The sequence below is a fragment of the Haliaeetus albicilla genome, chromosome 5 (genome assembly GCF_947461875.1).
Source record: "Haliaeetus albicilla chromosome 5, bHalAlb1.1, whole genome shotgun sequence".
In the NCBI taxonomy this organism is placed as follows: Eukaryota; Metazoa; Chordata; class Aves; order Accipitriformes; family Accipitridae; genus Haliaeetus; species Haliaeetus albicilla.
Genome location: NC_091487.1, coordinates 18,219,776 through 18,238,629, shown reverse-complemented (window position 1 = coordinate 18,238,629; position 18,854 = coordinate 18,219,776). Strand labels below are relative to the sequence as shown.

The 18,854-nt window shown below is 38.8% G+C and overlaps 1 protein-coding gene across 1 annotated transcript in view; it reads right to left on the bottom strand.

Annotated features, from left to right (window-relative positions):
• Positions 1-18,854, bottom strand: part of LGMN (legumain) — a 28,725-nt gene continuing 9,871 nt past the window's right edge. The window contains exons 3-14 of the mRNA XM_069783593.1: positions 13,341-13,438; positions 12,399-12,480; positions 11,779-11,864; positions 9,097-9,172; positions 8,555-8,617; positions 7,581-7,647; positions 5,787-5,905; positions 5,020-5,109; positions 4,157-4,354; positions 3,328-3,498; positions 1,560-1,627; positions 1-779 (exon numbers count right to left, since the gene is read on the bottom strand). Of these exons, the coding sequence (XP_069639694.1) occupies positions 740-779; positions 1,560-1,627; positions 3,328-3,498; positions 4,157-4,354; positions 5,020-5,109; positions 5,787-5,905; positions 7,581-7,647; positions 8,555-8,617; positions 9,097-9,172; positions 11,779-11,864; positions 12,399-12,480; positions 13,341-13,438 (1,158 nt within the window). The 3' untranslated portion in view covers positions 1-739. The remainder of the gene's footprint in view (positions 780-1,559; positions 1,628-3,327; positions 3,499-4,156; positions 4,355-5,019; positions 5,110-5,786; positions 5,906-7,580; positions 7,648-8,554; positions 8,618-9,096; positions 9,173-11,778; positions 11,865-12,398; positions 12,481-13,340; positions 13,439-18,854) is intronic.

Here is an 18,854-nt window from a genome sequence, read left to right as displayed (position 1 = left end):
TTGCCCTGTAGGTCAATGAAACTTGTCAACTTTATTTTTATTTACAGGCAATTCCTGTACTCTATGACTTCCCACAACTTTGTGTGTATATACATTCAATTATAGCATAGTGGTGCTAAATTTACAGCATTAGATATTTGTGTTTTTCTTTGGGAAACAGTGCTTTCTACCCACAAAGACTTTTACTGTTCACAGTTTAACTGTGCTGTTCACATCCAATAGTTCTTGAATGCAACTCATTTCTTTAAACTGTTAAGCAGTTAAAGCTTAAAGAACAAGCTTTGGTTTCTTCACTCTTTAACCAATCTGCAAATTAGTCACTGTAATGGAATTCATTAACTTTTTTAAAAAGCTAATAGTTAGCAATAGTATAAAAAAATTTTCCAGAATTAATGACTCTGTTTAAATTTAGCATAGATTTAGCAGTCACTAATAGGTGGCTTGTAGTGTTCATCCAGAGATTCTCAAGAGCACTGCGCTTTGAAACAAATCATCCATCTTGAAAACTCCAGGTGATCTGCCAAAATGCCTCTGTCAAACCAGCAGGCTGTCAGCAGGTAGGGATGCAGGGGAGACCACTGGCAAGCGCTGTATTGCTCATGATCAGGTGCCTCGGCTCCCAGCACAGTTCCAGTACCGTGGTCGACTCTCTTCATGTGGCATGCGTGTAAAGTCTCGATTATTAGTTATGAAAAATTATCACTTGTAGTAAGGGTTATATTAGGGACTGTTGTTTCCATCAATACCCAAGGCACACTTGATCCATGGCCAGGCATATTCTGCAACAGTGAAAACAGTGATCAGAAGCTTTCCAGGTGCTCTGCTCTCAAACTATTTCCCAAACTGACTGCAGCAGGATGCCACCAGGAGTGGGCCCAGCAGTTCTTCACCTTCTGGGTTGCATGTGCACACTGCCTAGACTACCGGTCCACCCTCCCATTCCCTACCCCTCTGCTTTCCTCTCTTTTTTCTTCCTCTCGCACGACTCACAAGCTAGGATCCCATCCTCTACCACAAACTCCCAAGACAGAATTTCAACACCATGCTCTCCTTGCCCCTATTGCACCACCATAAGGGTCAGCCTGGACCATTATTTGCCTGCTTTCCTACCACACGCTCACAGATGAGGGCCGTAGCACCACATTCCCTTTCCTCACCAGAACCCAGCAGTGCTGTGGTGTTCTGAGCCAGCAGCTGAGGGGGCAACACAGAAAATGGAGCAGTTCCCAACCTTGCTTCAGTGTAAGATCATACAGGAGTTACAGGGCAACGCCCTTGCACCAGTCATGCTCTTTTATGTTATGTGGTGCAGTGGGATCCTCCAACTGGCTATAATTTCCCCTGATGGTCTTCAACAAGGAAATTAAAGGGTTACTGGGGAAATGGATCATTATGAGTGGGAGGGGACTAATAATGATATGTTGTCCAAAATAAGCATTCATAACTTTAGAGTGAGAACTTTACTGACAAAATGGTCAACAGAGCAGAACATCTGCCTATTAGCTTCTGCTTTTTTAGCCACAAATAAAACTACACAGTTTATCTGGGGACCTCATTACCTGTCAATGGGGTATCCTTCTTCACAAACATTGACCAAGGCATACAGCTGTCTCAGTGCATACTCATACTGAAATAAATAAACATTGTTAATAATTTCAGTGATGAAGAGCAGGTATTGTTTATCCAAACTAAATTGTGGAAGTACTTTAGAGATGCTATTAATACTCAAGGTGTTTAACTGATGGTCGTGACGATCTAGTACTAGTTTAAATACATCTTTCTTCTGTGCACTTTGCTCTTTGAACTTCATTAGGTAAATTCAGCTGTTGCTGCACATTGGCCCCTTAGGCAAGGCTTACCCATTTAACCAATTTCATTCAAAAAAACCCACAAAAACAAAAAAAAAACACTAATGAGGAACTAAAAGTTTAACAGAGCAATGTGGCCTACTAATGGCCTGGTTGATTAGAAGCTCCTGGTTGATTAGAAGCTCCAACTAAAGGAGTGCATCTCCTTTTGATTTGTATACAGTAGTTAAATCTTTGCCAACTGCCAGTTAATTCCATTGCTTTCTGCTAAAATAAATTAATTTGCTGTTGATTCATCTCACCATGTACTGCTGCCTGCTCAGGTTATCTTGCCTGACATCAGGACTGGGTTTTCTGGAATAGGAACTGACCTCTCTTACTCTTGTCTAAACAGTGCTTAGCACAACAGGATTTTGCCCTCAACTGGGATCCCAGGAAGAGCAGACAGTAGTAAAACCCCTGAACTAAAAAGCGGCTCTCAGGAATTCAACAAGATCATGGAAGTAGCAGCTAGGCTATTTATCCTGGTTTCAGCTGGGATAGAGTTAATTGTCTTCCTAGTAGCTGGTACAGTGCTATGTTTTGAGTTCAGTGTGAGAAGAATGTTGATAACACTGATGTTTTCAGTTGTTGCTAAGTAATGTTTGGTCTAAAATCAAGGATTTTTCAGCTTCTCATGCCCAGCCAGCAAGAAAGCTGGAGGGGCACAAGAAGTTGGGAGGGGACACGGGCAGGACAGCTGACCCAAACTGGCCAAAGGGGTATTCCATACCATGTGACGTCACATCTAGTGTATAAACTGGGGGAAGGGGGGTGCGGGGGGGGATTGTGGCTTCGGGACTAACTGGGTGTCGATCGGCGGGTGGTGAGCAATTGCACTGCACATCATTTGTACATTCCAATCCTTTTATTATTACTGTTGTCATTTTATTAGTGTTATCATTATCATTATTAGTTTCTTCTTTTCTGTTCTATTAAACCATTCTTATCTCAACCTATGAGTTTTACTTCTTTTCCTGATTTTCTCCCCCATCCCACTGGATGGGGGGGGAAGTGAGTGAGCAGCTGCGTGGCCCTTAGTTGCTGGCTGGGGTTAAACCATGACACTATTGCAAGGAACTATGCAACACACAATCATAATACAGAAATCTGAATGTACCAGGATTATGAATTCACAGTGGTGGTGCTTGTGTTTCTAGTTTGCCAGTAGAGATGCTTCAAGCAGGAATACAAAATGATTTATTTGATATTGGGATTTCTGGGGAGGAAGTTAATGAAGGTACTATTTTTGGGTTTGTTTTTACTGAAAGTATTTTTAGTAACCTTCTTGCTTATCTACAGGTGTAGTGGAAGTGGTTTCCTGCTTCCAAAAATTGTTACTTATCCCTTCTCCAAAACTAAGCTGTATGACTGCCCCCAAGCTAGGTTTTTAATAAAAGCTGATTTTGCAGACATGCTTATGACTACCATGCTTGTTTTACTGTTACATTTATCAGGTTATATCTAACGCTTGACTCACCAATGGTAAGTGCCAGTTGAAGCAATGAGCTTTGAAGTGGTTCACCGCTGACTGGTAGCAGTCGTAATTGCTGATGGTCAATCTGTCTGACAGAATTTGGTTGGTCTGTTCTTTTGATCCTGTTAATAAGGTGATTATCTTTCGCATGGATTCTTGGATAAATTCTTTCACCTGCACATAAACAAAGAAGAACTTAAAACATGCTTTTTCTAAACCTAATTTGAAGACTTTGAAGGAAATTTTTCTTTCTTTAAACCTCCCTCAACTCTTGGGCTCTTTAAGGAACCCAATTTTGCCATTTTTTTTTTAGCACGGTCTTTTGGACCTGTCTCTTAACACACAAATGAAAACTAGGGAGAGAGAAAGTCAGGCTCTTGGCACCCAAAATCACTCACTGTCCTAGTGTTCTGCCAGAAGAAAGAAAACACCAATAATACTGACTACCATTCTGCAGCAGCTATTTGATTTGGGAGATTTCAATTCTACTGAGACAAGAGTTTCTCTAACACCAAAGAATAAGTCCTTCCAACAAGAATCCCTATGGATGCAGATGAGGAGTTTCCTGGCAATAAAAGCTGTGAGACCGACTTTTGCATTTGCTTGCATTTGCCTAGATAATCACTACTGAATGTGCCTTGTGGAACAGATCCCTGAATTTTAAAGGAAGAGTAAACCATCAGCTAGAGGTTACCAGTCTGAAGAGTAATTTTGTTGCAATTTGCAAAAACTGGAAGCAATCCCATTGGCTTCAGGGGTCTTACTTCTGCCATTGCTTATGATGGAAATGAATCCGACCTGATGTGTAGTTCAAATTTTTTTTTTTGCTTACCTCCAGGTGTGTCTTCATCTCTGCAGCAATCTTCCTAGCCTCATAAATGTCATTGGTAGCCATCAACTTTCGTTTCATGATTGCAAAAGGGACATCAGGACTAGGTGTCAGGTCATAGTGTTCTACAGGTGGCAGAGAAATGGGGATAGCTTTCTTCCCCATGCCCTGAAACTGCATCACTTTCATGGAGGAGATGCTCTGAAGGTTAGAAAGTAAACAAATGGAAACTGTCAATCACCTCCAGCAGGTAGTCTGTCTTTGCTTTGCCATGCAAACCTAACTCTCTAAACTTGCTTTATTAGAGAAAATAAAGGAGATCACAGGGTTGTATGTGCGCACGTTGGGTTTTTTAATACAAGGTCAAGGCTGCGAGAAATCAGGAAACTTTTATTTCCAAAACTCACTGTGGGGAAAAAGACCATCAGGTTAAGTAACCTGACTTCTATGTTTAACAAATATTTAATCTGTTGAATAATGGGACTATTATAAATGATACATCACCTCTTAGCTCTTCCCATTCGAGGGATCAATCTACTTATTAACATTTCATTAATATTCATAATATGCTGGAAGTGGTAAATACCCTTCTTATATTTGAGTGAAGTGTTAAGTCACTGGCAGAGCTTGGAGGACAATTCATATCCTGACTCCTTAGATTAAAGCATAATACAAGGCTGTATTTCCTTTAGCATCAGGACCACCGTCCCTTAAATGCTAACTAGTCTTCTGAGATGAACAGTTTCATTTTCTAAATCAACCCGGCCAATTTATAGTGATTTTTTTTTTTTTTTTAAAGATATGAAAGTATAGGGCACAAAAGGTTTTAAGATATATCTGACCAGGAAGCCCACACAAATACATACTCTGTTTCCATACTGCATCACATGGCTGGTGTTGGTGCGTTTCTTCACCAGCTGAAACTGCTTGTGGAGTGTTTCTTTTCTTAGATCCTCCTGCATGAAGAAACTTCCATGTGGTCACAGATACTTAAATTCAGCTATTCTAAAAATGCAAGGAAACCTGGAAAGGGTCTTAGCTGCCAGTATGGAGAAGGAAGTATAGGGCAAGAGCTATACAACCTTTGAAAGACATGAAAGTAAAAATTGAAAAGAAGATTTGACAGCATATTCTCAAATTGCTTTTCATGATCTCCTAATCTCCCAGCAAGAAGGGAGTGGGCTAGCATACAAATCCCAGATTTGTTTCATTAATACTTTTTCCATTATGCCAACAAATGGGTTAGCCACAGTTCAGTATTTAAGGATCCCTGAAGCAGAGGTACAAATTACTGAACTGCCCAATTTATTTAACAAACTTGGAGATGTGGTCTCAGATTAGCGAATGGAGATCATATGAATTTGAAACTAGAAGTTAGACAGTTTCTAATCTTATAGATAAGAAGACAATGTTTCTGCAAGTTAAGTTTCAGAAATAAATTTAGTGGCCCAAACAAATAAAGGTTATATATGGTTCTGAGTAGCAGATAAATACTTTTACCAACACAATTTGTTGATTTCCGTCTGAGATTAAAAACAAGTATTTTCACAAATCCTGTAAAGGAGCTATTTTTTAAAAAAGCCTAGTGATTTTTCATGCATTGAAATGCAGAAACCTCATCTAAGTAACTTACCATATCTGAATCTTCCATCCAATTCACACTGTACCAGTCCCCAAGATAAGTCTGCCTTTCATCATCATAATAACATGCATAAGATGACTCTCTGGGATTGGCAGCTGTTGTTGCATAAACTGTAAACCAAATAGAAAGTAATTTTTTTCTTTTTTTTTTTAATCCTCCACATGATTTAGTACTTAGCTGCACATGATATATTTGTCTAAGTATTTTGCCTTTCAGTCATTTACTTCTAAATAGCAGGAAGGAAAGAAGCCTGTTAATTATTCTATTCAGTCAGCCTCAGTGCTGTTATAAGAGCTCCTTCCTTGATGCCAAATGTGTGGTCTGGGGTGTTTAAAGAAGAATATGCGCTTCTGAAGGAAAAATCTACTATTCAAAGAACTGCCTGAAAACACTGTATACTGACAACCGTCTACACACTCATTTTCTTTATTACAATAATGAGGACTTTTTCCCAAACATGGGAGTAAATCCCCTAAATCATCTTTTCTTCCAGAAAATGCCACCTTCTAAGTAATATCCTTTCTTGGATTAACAATCTACACTGAGAGAAAAGCAAAACAAACTTCTACAACCTCTACCCCAAGCACAGTGTTCCCCATAAGTCAACTCTAACACAACAGAAATACTGTAAACACATCTTTAGAGGTATTATTAAGACAAAAGTAATTTTGGCTTTTTGCCAAAGTCAACTCATCGCATACTTGCATAACTGAAGGAAAGTCCAAGTTTCAAAATGAAGAAGTGTTAGGCATGCTTTTACAGAGCTATAGTGTTGTTTCTACTCAGAATGTACTTCAAGTTCAAAAGCCAAAAAAAGTCTTAAATCTTGCCTGTGTAGTAAAGTGCTCCTCTTAGCACCCTTTAAAATGCTTACCAAGTAACCAGTTAAGCTTTGTAGTTCACCATTGAAGGCTGCCAAAGACAGCTTTGTACTGTAATACATAAACTGCCAATTTTCTGCCTTTTTAAGTTTGTGGCAAAGGTGGTGGTAAAACCAGAGAGTCCTCAGACTGTTCTGATAGAACAAACTTTGAAAAATGCTGATTCACTGAGCATTTATTTTGAACAATCATCAATATGAAACATTCTGTGTGATATTTCTGTAAATCTCTGATAGGACTGTAAGGAGTCTGGGTGGGTGCCAGACAGCATAGTCCAGGGGCAAAGACCCAGGAAACCATGGATAGGGACATGGTTGGTCTTCCCTGGATTCACAGATTCAAAACTACAAGAAAGCCAGAGCACTCAGTCTCCCTGCCACAGAACAGGAGTTTGAAAAGATTGTGATTCCTTGTCCTAATCAAGGCTGAACTCCCAGCTCTGCAGCAAATAGCTTAGAAGCCCTGAAAAATCTGAGTTCCACTTCCTGGGTTATTGTGCAAATCAGTGTAGCAAAATTGCCTGGCAATGGTGTCTCACAAGTGCCTTTGCTACTCAATGAAACTGGTATCGGGAACTTCACACCTGATGTTAGCAGTGCTGAGGCTGAGAAATGTCAGTATAACTTAACTTCTACGAGTTAAGGGCGACCACATAGTTCCTGAAAAGAAATACTGTTTTAACTTCTCATTTGCAAGAAACTGAAAGCCCTGTTAGTCTTTATAAGACTCCATTAATTCTTTAAAAGGAACTTCCCATAAATGGAAAATATTACTTTCTCTAATTCTTGTGCTCCTCTGCTAAAACTCTACATAAAAGTGCCTTGAACCTATCCTTGACACAGTATCTGTTCAGGTCTGTGACAAGTTGGGGCATTTAAGTCCAGTAAGTTAACTGATTGCTCACCATTGATATTATCAGCCAAATGATTCATCATAGATCCAGACTCACATGCTTCAATATAAAACACCATCTATAAAATAAATCAGAGACCTTAAGAAATTCCATGAGGAAATGGAGAAAAGTCCTTCAGTGCTTTTCAGCTGTAGCTAGTTGGCCTGTACTGCTATCCCTGAAACAAAAGCTATCCATAATGCTACAAAATAAAACACAAAAGCAAATAGATAAATTTTTCATTTTGGGGAACTAAACTACATGGAAAGGGGAGACAATCACAATGAAAAGATGCTATTAATCTCTATAGAGTCCACAGGGATCTACTGACTAATGTACAAAGCACAAATCAAACATACAGTCACTCTTCAAGCACAGCAACGTACCACTATTGAATGTAGTATTTCTGGAACCAATGGCCATTTATGTGTTCCTAAATACAGTATGCCATAGTAGAGAGATTACCACAGAAAGTTGCTTAAAAAAGGCAAGCTACTAAAATGTTCAAAATAATAGTTTTTCTGCTTAAAACTACATGTGATGATATATATGCACAAAATTTTCTGACAAGAGTTACAGTCTCTTAAACTACATTAGTAACTGTAAGAGAAACATGAGGTATATACAAACTTCCTGTAGTAACAGTGCAGTCTGAAGTGAACAAAGCACAGGAAGAAAGTGTCAGATAGATATTATGAGGGTGTAGTAGTTACGGATGTTATTTCTCCACCGTTGGTCAGAATATATACCGTTACCAAAAGGCAGTATGCTACACCTCAACATCAACTGCAAATATACAGTAAACTAAAAATGGAAAGAGAAAATTTGGAGAGGATCAATCTTTTTAAGTGCAAAATCCTAATTCAAATTTCATCGCATGGCAACAGCTTCCTCCTGCTTTAAACAACTCTCAAATAAAGACAAATCTCTCTCTCTTCCATGCCAGCTGCTCCTTCAATCTCACAACTTCTGATATGCTTGTTTACCTTCTGGTATTTTTTGTGATGATACATGTACCAAATAGTCTTATTCAAGTCCTTCACATGAAGCTGTAAAATAAGAAGGCTTGTATTAAAACCACTTATGTTCAACAGACACACAATTCACTTAATAGGAATAAATACTAACTGTTGTGAATATGTATACTGTTTCCCATTAAATATAACCATTGCTTTGCCCTTCTGAAATACAAAATTCTAGTATTTACCACTCGGGAAACGATGAGTAATGGTCCCAGATGATATGTATAGTGCACCAGAAAGCCAAGTCATACCTGTGTGAAACAGTCTGCTTGGACCACCAAAGTCCAGTGAAATATTAAGTGACATAACTTAATTTCAACTGAATGCTTCAGATCCAAACTGTAAAAAATCCAAACTGTGGTGATGAGAATATTGCTCTTTTTCTGCCTCCCCCCTCAATATGGCAGTGCATCAAATATTTTTGTGTTTTACATTTATTACTTATTATTTTAGTACGTCACTAAAAGGATGTTTTTTATGACAAAGTAATCCCACAAAATGCTTACATCGTCATCAGGAAAAGCCAGAAGTCCTGGAGCTCCATGGTCAGTGAAATAAACAAACACGTGATCCTTGGGACCACTGTAATGAAAAAATTGCAAATTCTTTCTAACCACTCCAACCTAATCTTCATTAAAACAACAATCATCTGCTTCTCAGTGCCAAGACATGTCAATATTTGAAAACAATACAGCTGAAGCACCTCCTCCTCTTGGTAATATTTTTTTCCTCCCAAAGCATACTACTTTGGGTGCTTAGGAGAGGAGGTGAGTGTCTGCAAAAGGAATGAAAACAGGGATATAGGCTAGTCCTTCAAGCATGGAGAATATGGCAATTATACTTCATGTTTCAAACTGTAAACTGATTGCTGGTGAGGCAGGGGCTGGTACATCGAGTATGATGGGAGCACAATTGTTTTTTAATGCCTATCTGAAGAATCTGTTATACTGTGGGCATTTGTAGCAGTCTGGTAAAAAAGGAATGCTTTTATAACTAAGTTATATTGAGGCACCAGTAACACAGGGATAAACCATAAAAACTTCTTTGATAAGATCCTTAGGTACGTTTATGCACTACCTTGCTGTGATCTATATGGCCATACTTAGCCAAATCAGTGTCAGCCTACATCTCCATGAAGAACTGATGCATATACAAACTCACCCATTAGGCTAGATTGGCATTTGCACTAAGCGGCTCTGCAATCGGCTGAGCGCTGCATGCTCACAGGCTTTGATTCTCTAATGTCTGTGTAGTACGCTGTTTGCCGTAGATTTTTACTGCACTCTAAATCAAACAGATCGTGTTTGGGTGATATTAAGGTCTTTCCCTAACAGCCAAATCTGCAAAAGGATTTTGCTTTTAAACTGGGACAATTAAATATAAAATATTGGAAAAGATTGGAAGCAGTCCCCCTCCTTTTTTCCTCTGTTATCAGTGGTCCAGAAATCCCTATTTGTACTTGCTCTTTCTGTCTGCAAAGAGGTATGACTGCAGCAGCTCACGGGAACATCATCCAACCTTCTGCCTGGCCAATAACCTGCGGGAACAACCTGGAAGACAATCTAGAAGCCTTCTGGGCAGAGGATAATTGAGTTCTTGTCCCACCCAAGAGCAGAAGTCAGGCCACTTGGAAATTCACACAACAGTGCCTAACAAAGAAGGGCTGGGTGTTACCTTTCTGGCTCCCACTCTTGACCTTAAGTGCAAAAAATTCAACCGAGGTGAAATGTAAATAACTAGGACTTTTATATGTGGGTTCAAGTTGTCTTCCTGAGTAGCTAAGAGTCTTAGGCCCTCTGCATAACCACTCCCTTATTTAACTTGTAACATCAAGCTTTCACAGGTGAGGTGTGTTCTGAAGTACTTTTTTTTAACAAAAAATGCTTTATAGTCACCTCTTGACTCATTCCAGCTACTAGAAGAGAACAATCTAGTAAATGTGCAGCAATTTAATAACTTTTTGCCTACATGCCTTGCATATATCAGCTTTTCAGGATGAAGTTTAAACAGTTGAGAGCAATAGCTTATTTGACTGCTATCCTGTTCCTTCTTTTTTTTCTTCTCCCCAATACCAGGGCAGAATTCTTCTGTTCTGTTTCATTGCTTTGCCTCTGAAATTAAACTGTCAGGTGAAGATAGGCATTTACACAATTTTTCTTTAACTAGGTTAGTCCCTCCAAATGGTCAAATTTAAATTCTTAAAGGCTTTACAGGAAATACTGTACACAGAAAAACATAACATCATATAACTCTTTACCAGCAGTACTGAGTCAGAAATATAACACACCTTAGTAAACAGGCATCATACTTTCATATCTCAAACTCTGTAGAAGCAAGATGAATAACTGACACCAGGTATCTTTCCAAGAGGTCTTCTAATTAGGCCCTCAAATATATTGCTTTTATTCTTGAATCATCTAAATTACGTAAGCCTTTATAAACTACACCCATTAATTACAGATCTTACATTCTACTTAGCCAGTCTACAATTTATTATTATTCATATATTAGAATATTGCCAAACTTACAATCATTTGTTTAACTTAGTTTACAAATACCTTAAGCATAATACATCAATTAGAAGGTTAATTGCTTATAATGCATTTTCAATCTCAAAGATTTTTTTGTGTTAAATATAAACCATAATTCCATTTCAATACCTTCAAAGCCTCAGTAACCTTACATCTGCCACAAAGAGCAAGGCTGGGATTAGACATGCAATTCTTTCAGCTGATGAACTGTTTAAGCTATCTCTGTCCCTCTGCCACTGACTGCTAAGTCTCACTGCTTCAGGTGACTAATACAACTGTTCATGTACATTAAGCCAAGCCTTAGCAAACCCTTTCTAGAGGTCTCCAAACCTTAATAAAACGCTCTTTGAAGAGCCACTCCTGCAAAAGATAATAGTCTAAATAACAAATACCTTAATACAGTTGATACTATCCTCTTCAGTTTTTATACCTTAATCTATACTGGACTCCATGCCAGTCAAATATCAGCAGTTGCTTCTTGGTGCTGTATAGTTTAAGAAATCAGAACCATTGTATTTCTAATGTGAATGACCTGGAACTGCCATCAATAGTCTTGCTGGATTCTCAAGTTGCTCTAATTTATCCTCTTCTTTTGTTGAAATCAGTGTCTATGTAAAACTACACATGCAATTATTTTCTAAATTAAACTTCTCTTACCTTTTCAGTACTTTTCCTGATCCCACCCCCTTCATTGCTTCCACATCTCCTCTGAGAACAGCAAGGAAATTCTTTGGAGTAACATCCTAAGGATTTAAGAGGATTAAAGTTAAATCTGATCATAAAAACAACAAAATCTTCATTTAGAAAGATGGCTTCTGAAAGTCAGAATCCATGCATGGATGGCAAGTTTAGCTGGCCATCCTTTTCAATCCATCATTATATAACATATTGGCCACTGATGACTCACTTGGATATTGAATCACAAAATCACCAAGTGACTGGATTACTGTTCTGATTTAATGAAACAACTAGTCTTAAACAGCTGATCTTCAGATTGAGCTAGAACATTTATGAATGCAAGACTTTTCCTCATTTTATTTTGTGTGCCAGCACAGAAAGAGTGTAATGGTTTACTTTTATGACCACTGCTTCACTTCAAATCATCTATTGTTTATATGCATCTTATGAACACCAAACTTCATGCCAAACCATGCAGGTGAGTGAGCTGGAGGCTTTATACTATGTGCATTTTGCAGTGTAAGCTACAGGCTGGAAGAATTTATTCAGAGTATTGGCTAATGCTGAACCTCTCCTGGGGAATGGTGTTTCATTCCTACCTCCTTTGTATAGTCCTTGGGCACTCCAGCATACACATCTGTGCCATTAGGTCTATTGATGACAATGCCTTTTGTTGGATTTCTGAAAGTTAAATGGAACATAATATGAAGAATTAGCCATGTGCTACACAATGACCACAGAACAACTAGGAAACCATTTAAACTGTCCTGACTGGCCAGCTTGCCTGAGAGAGAGCATGGCTACTTGCACCATGTGTCATTAAGTGATTTCAGACTATAACAGCCTTTTCACTTCAGTCAGTTACATATGCTTGCCTCAGGTGTCCTTACCCTCAGAGTACCTTCAAGTATCCCGCCTCAGATCACGTTGATTAATGTGAAGATGTAGGTGGGTGGTCTCTTATACTATCATCTCTCCACTTTCAGCCTTGCCTTTAGTCCCCTTTACTCTTTGCTCCCAGTGCTGCTGTGCATGTCAAGTCCACTGATTTAAGTTGTCTCAGAATTAGAGGCTGTATAACTGAACTGTTTCATATAGAAAGCAATGATACGCTCTAGACAGTCACCAAGAATGGGACTATTCACTTCTTTGTTGAATATACATTCTGGGAATTAATCTGATAACGTCCTTTCAAAAAAGCCCTGCAAGTCATATATGGAGCTTCCCTATGTTTGTGGTTTTAGGCTACTTATCTCCTGTAAACTGTCATGCCTGGGAGTTCAGGTCACTTACTCTCCTACCAATGAAGCTCTACAGTCCTCAGTGCCACAACTGATGCTGAGTTGTGGAGTAAGGCTTAGAAAGCTTGTGAGCACATTTCAAAGGACAATTACTGTTCTGATGGATAAAACGCCTCTATGCATATCACAGGTGGTTTTAAAGGCTTTTCTTACAACTACTACAAACTCAAAACACATTGATGACTATGGAATGTTTGTAGTAACCATATCGTTTGTGACTAGTGCACATTCATCACTTACTCTTCATTATCAGCAATGTCATCATACATCATGACAACGATCTGTTCATCAGGAATTCCATTTCGGTGTACAATCTGGTACGCATGGCACACGTCTGCCTGAAATTAAGCAGATTTTCATTACTAGCTTTAACAGAGATTTTACCTTTGACACCAGAAGAAAAACAGCTTTGCAGGCCTAAAAGCAGCCTACTGTCCAAAAGAAACTGCATTCAAGTATAAGAGATTGAGGCTTGCTAGAGGGTTGAAATGCACTGGTTAACCCAAAACTCAGTGTTTGTAGTTGCATTAGTAATAGAGACTATGATTGAAATCTCTCTCATTTACCTGTTTTGATTTCTTATTTAAACAGAAACCAGAAGTTACTTCAGACTTGGTACAGGTAACAAAATTTAACAAAAGGTTCTCAGCGATGTTCTGCATTCTGTGAGAAAATCCAAATGAAAACCTTGTGCACTGACACACAAATCCAAAGTGTGCCAAGCAGAAGAAGAGAGTATGATTTCCACCATTTTCAATTAGTTCTGTACCAAGCCTGAATGACTAAGCATCAAAGACTGTCTTTGGCTTAAGCAAGTACGGTTTACCAATCTCATCTCTGCAAAGATTTTAATAAAATCTTTTACTAGATGGTTTACTAGATGAGAATTTTGGTTAAGGAAAATTTCCTTTTTAATTATGTATTTCTTATAGAGTAACACTGAAGCAACTTCAGGGCAGGAAAACAGATTTCAGTGGAAAACAGAATTGCAGAGTTTCTATTCAGGCTCTTTTCCTGACTTGTACAGGATATGAATAAGCAGATTTCTTTTACAGAACCATCTTCCCGTGATGCAGAAATAACAATACTCGTTAAAGTGATATTACAGTAAATGCAAACCTCTATCAGAATGCTGAATTCTTAGTAACCCCAGACCAAATAATTCTCTTCTTTCAGACTTGCAGTCTGTGAATGGCCTAATACGATATCAACAATCATTCCTAAACTCTAGAACTACAACCTACCACATGCTAGAAAAGCTGTGCAGATTTAATGGAAGAAATCTCACCTAACAAATGCTCCCAATGCAGGCAAGAAACTAGCTTTAAAGCTTACTTCTGTTGCACTAATCTAATTTGCTAGTTTGTAAATCAAACTGAAGTGGTTTAAGTGGACCTACATAAGTTCAGATGACTGAGGAGTATTAGTGATTTTGATCATTTTAACTGAAAGGACAGAGTAAAATCCTGTCACTTTATAATCCTTGGTCTTCCAAGTGTGGCTGAAGCTGAAAAGAGAGGGTAGTTGCGCAAGATTCTGGGAAGGGTAAAGCACATTCAATGCTAATGAACTCTCCAGCAGCAAAATCTCTTCATGTGACTAACCCTGAACATTAAATTGTCCTTACTAAAGCAGTTCCATTTCCTACTACGCAGGTCAGCCTACATTCTCTTTCACCTACCCCAGACAATCTCTATTGTTTATAGTTCTCCATTTCCCTGTATGGTATTATACTAGCTACTGCCTCAACAAGTCGAAAGGTAGAGATTAAACAGAGTCATAAAGGCATCACATATAATATGAAACAGGAGAGTGCCGGTTTGACCAAACACGTATTTGATTTTCAGAAGCAACCCAAGCAAAAGTAGAAGAAAACACTAATCAGGGCATCTCTACACTGATTGATGAGTAGATCATAGATCCCCTCTCACTCTCAAGACATAATACACTTCTGGTATGCTGACAGGAACAGTTACAGGCTGGCAACACACGGAAATGCTTAGGCATACTACAGCAATATAAAATGAACATATTCAACTAGCAAGTGTCCATGCTCCCACAGATGTGTGGCTGGCCAGTAGGGACTTCAGAGGTGTTTTGAATTAATACCAAAGTACTCCAAATTAGTTAAGCTTTATAAAGGCATATCGTCAGCTTTTTTTGTCTCTTCTCTCCTTCCTTCCAAGTCATTGACTGTTTGCTCACTATGTCCTGTCTTAGTAAAGTAGACATTGATGGTAAATTTACATGGGTTAAATTCCCTAGTGTGGAGGGAAATAGATCAATGTAATCAATTCCCCCTCAACCTTAACTTATGCCTGTTTGGGGATCGTCCCAGCCTTTTAAGGCTTTTGCTAAAGGAACTGTACCTGCTGGTAGCATAATGATATCACCAACATAGGCTAGAGCAGCAAAAACATGTTTTGCTGCTAAAACTCCCCAGGTTAAAGTAGGACAGTTCTGAGCAAATGGTTGGGTTTTTTTGCAAAGAATTAGCTGACCTGACTATCCACCTTTGATGTTGGTCACATGCTCCTCCTGTTCCCTCTGATCATTTAAAAAAACCCACCAAAACTCTATAAAACCAGAATAGAAACAGTCTGCTGCTAGAGCAGGGAGGCGTATGTGAATCTAGAGTACTTCCTGTTGACCTGTAACTGACTCTCAAATACTGCTGTTTGAGCCTTGTTTCTTCCAGAAATATTTCTGGCGTATCTGTACCTGTAAACCACTCTAAAAGAGACAGCTAATATTGCTCCAGATCTCTTGTTGGTATTATTCTTGTTGGTATTATTCTTGTTGGTTTAGTATGTGAAATGAATGCTATGAACATTTACTGGATAAATCATCGCTAAATGCAAATCACACTTTTGTGGCCATGATTTGGGGTGGTTAGCAGCTGCCCTGCACAGAAGAATAGAAGAGGAGAAGGTGTAGCTGTATAGCTGCTACTGCACAACTGACTTCACATGCCAGCTCCAAAATGGACACTGTTAATGGCATGGTTCAGACCTTTCATCCCCAGGTTAGTCTAAACCTGTTGCTACCTTAGCAAATTTTTATGGAAGATCTATACTTAAATCTCCTTAAATAATTAACTCCTAGATTTTGAAAGCATGGGGATCAGAGGGGGAATTCCCTGGTTTTCCTGGGGTGGGCATTTTGTTTCCCAAAAGGTACATTGGGGGAAATTCTGAAATGCAAAAAAAACCCCAAACACCCCAACTTTCCTCTGCCATACAGCTGTTGACACATTGAGTGAAACAGCTTTCAAGTAGGTTGCTTGGGGGGGTGGATTTTTGGAAAAATCAAATTGTTTTATGACACATGCATGCATAAATAGTTCCTAAAAGGAAAAGCTTGGACTTCTGTGCAATTGGTTACTCTGGTCTTATGACTGCTAGGTTCGTGGCTAAAAAGCATGTGTAATGAACTGTCAGCTTCATTGCAAAGTGGCACTGTTCCCATTACAGGTACACTGAAATGCCACGGCCTAAGAAAGAATAAGTCTAATATATGAGCATGGTAGAAGAATATGTCTGAAATGCCAACCATGTTTCATTCCCTTGCTTGAACGTACATCAGTGAATCAACCAAAAAACTATAAAACTGTATTAAGAACTTAGGAAAAGTTTTCCCATAGCTTCAGTTACAATTTTGTAAGCACAGTGAGGAAATGTTAATTGAAACCAAGTAGCCGAGGCAATCCTTAATGTCTGTTACCCGCAAGACCGGAGAATTCAGATCTGTCCTGGAATAAGATACTGCTCTGCTTGGTAGTGTCCAAACCCCTGAATATAAATAGAATCCATGGCCCATAAAGCTCAGTAAGTATAAGACTAAAAACAACAACTAAAAACAGACCCATGTACACAAATTCAAATGTTTTTATTTTCGGCATTTTAACTTTGCCAGACTTTTTTGGCTATTTTTCTCCTCAAGTATGTACTCCACCTTTAGTAAGACCGTGTTTCACATCAGGCTTTTCCATTGACTATGTGTTTTGGCATATCCAGAAAGCATTGGTCTGTCTCTCTTTCTGATTTGTTTGTGAAGCCAGCTTTACATTTGAGTTAACTGGTACGATCATCTCTCAGGAGAGGCAGAAGTATATACAATTCTATTTCTCTTGAGAAGAACTAGTTTGTTGGCTCATTCTCTAAATCTGCCAGTAGCATTTAGTGCTGTATTTGCTTATATATGTCACTAAGCCTTCCAGAGATATATCATCCAGCTCTTTTGATAATAGAGAGCTGAATCACTTTCCCAGGGAATGAGGGGAGTACTCTTTCTGGTATGTATTATGAGTGCTTAGTTGCATTTAGGGAAGAGCAGCCAGTCTGGTAATAAAAAAGCTGCTACAGAGAAGGCAGAGTAACTGCTGAGGAGCAGAGAGGAGTATGTCGATAGTCCTTCCAAAGACCAAGCAACTCTAATCAGAAACACTAAGATATGGGTAAAAACACCAAAGAACTGAGAAGCCACAAGCATAAGGCAATATACAAGCTAGCTTTGCAATGACAGTAAACCTATCACATTGGGCTGTATACTACTCAAAACGCTTAAAGTTTATTTTAGGAACTTGATGATATAAATGTCTAAGTTTAGATCATCCTGATTAGGAAACAGTCCTGGTTCAGCCACCACAGAGGAAACAAGTGCCTACAAGGTGTGAATCTCACTCACAGATATAAGTGCAAATGGTGTTTTTTTCCTTATCTTGTCTACACTTCAGGTTTGCACTACTGATAGTGGATCCTGACCACTGACAGCTGAATTACAAGTCTTAGAAGGAGTTTCAGATTCCTTGAGGTTACAGGTGCAAACTTAGCGTTTACAGGGTCTGCACAGTCTTTACAAACTTACTGTTCATGGGGTCTGTACAGCATACAATGATGGACTACTTTCCCCACAAATTTTCAGGTATGAAATTAGGGACATTTTTGAAGGTGTAATATCCTTCTCCTTTTATGGTTGTTTAGTCAGATGAACACATCCTGCTGTCAGATAACTATTGTGGAAGGCAACAGAGTATGTTTTGACTATGTTGTGTGCAGACAGCATGCAAAACAACTGGAGCTCACAACATATAAATGTAATACCAACATGCAACATCATGTACTAACTGTACCCTGAACAGCTGAACTAAGCAATTGAAATCCAAAGATATGTCAGCTGAGGTCTCAAATTACAAAGGGCTATCATGAGTGCTTAGTTGCATGTAGGGAACAGCAACCGGTCTAGTAATAAAAACCAGTCACATTGAGTAACTACTTAGAGGAACATTCACATCTACAAATTCACTTGTACACAGGCTAGATCAGAGAAGTTCTAAGGAAAAAAGGTGACAGAAGAAAGGAGGAAAGTAAATTAGAGTACAGCATATTTTCTTCTGCAGTTTCTCCCTTGGAAAGCAAAAAATTACACAAATCTGCAATCCTGGAGCACTTCTTTGCTTTCTGACAGTACAGGTATTATTCTATTGAAAAATAACATGCGTTTCTGCAGGTGTTCACTATGGAATGACTTCAATGATGGATGAAGCACAGAACTGGAAGTCCAAGTCCTATTCCTGGTGCCACTGCAAGTGACAAGCAAATAATTTAAATCCTTAGAGTGCTTTTGCTTCCACCGCTGGAAGGTAGGGAGTACTATCACACGCAAAGACATGGTGATCAGTCTGCATAATGTTTCCAAAAATCTGTTATACCTCCTGAGATTTCTGTAGTACCTTTCCTCCTCTGTATAACTCTC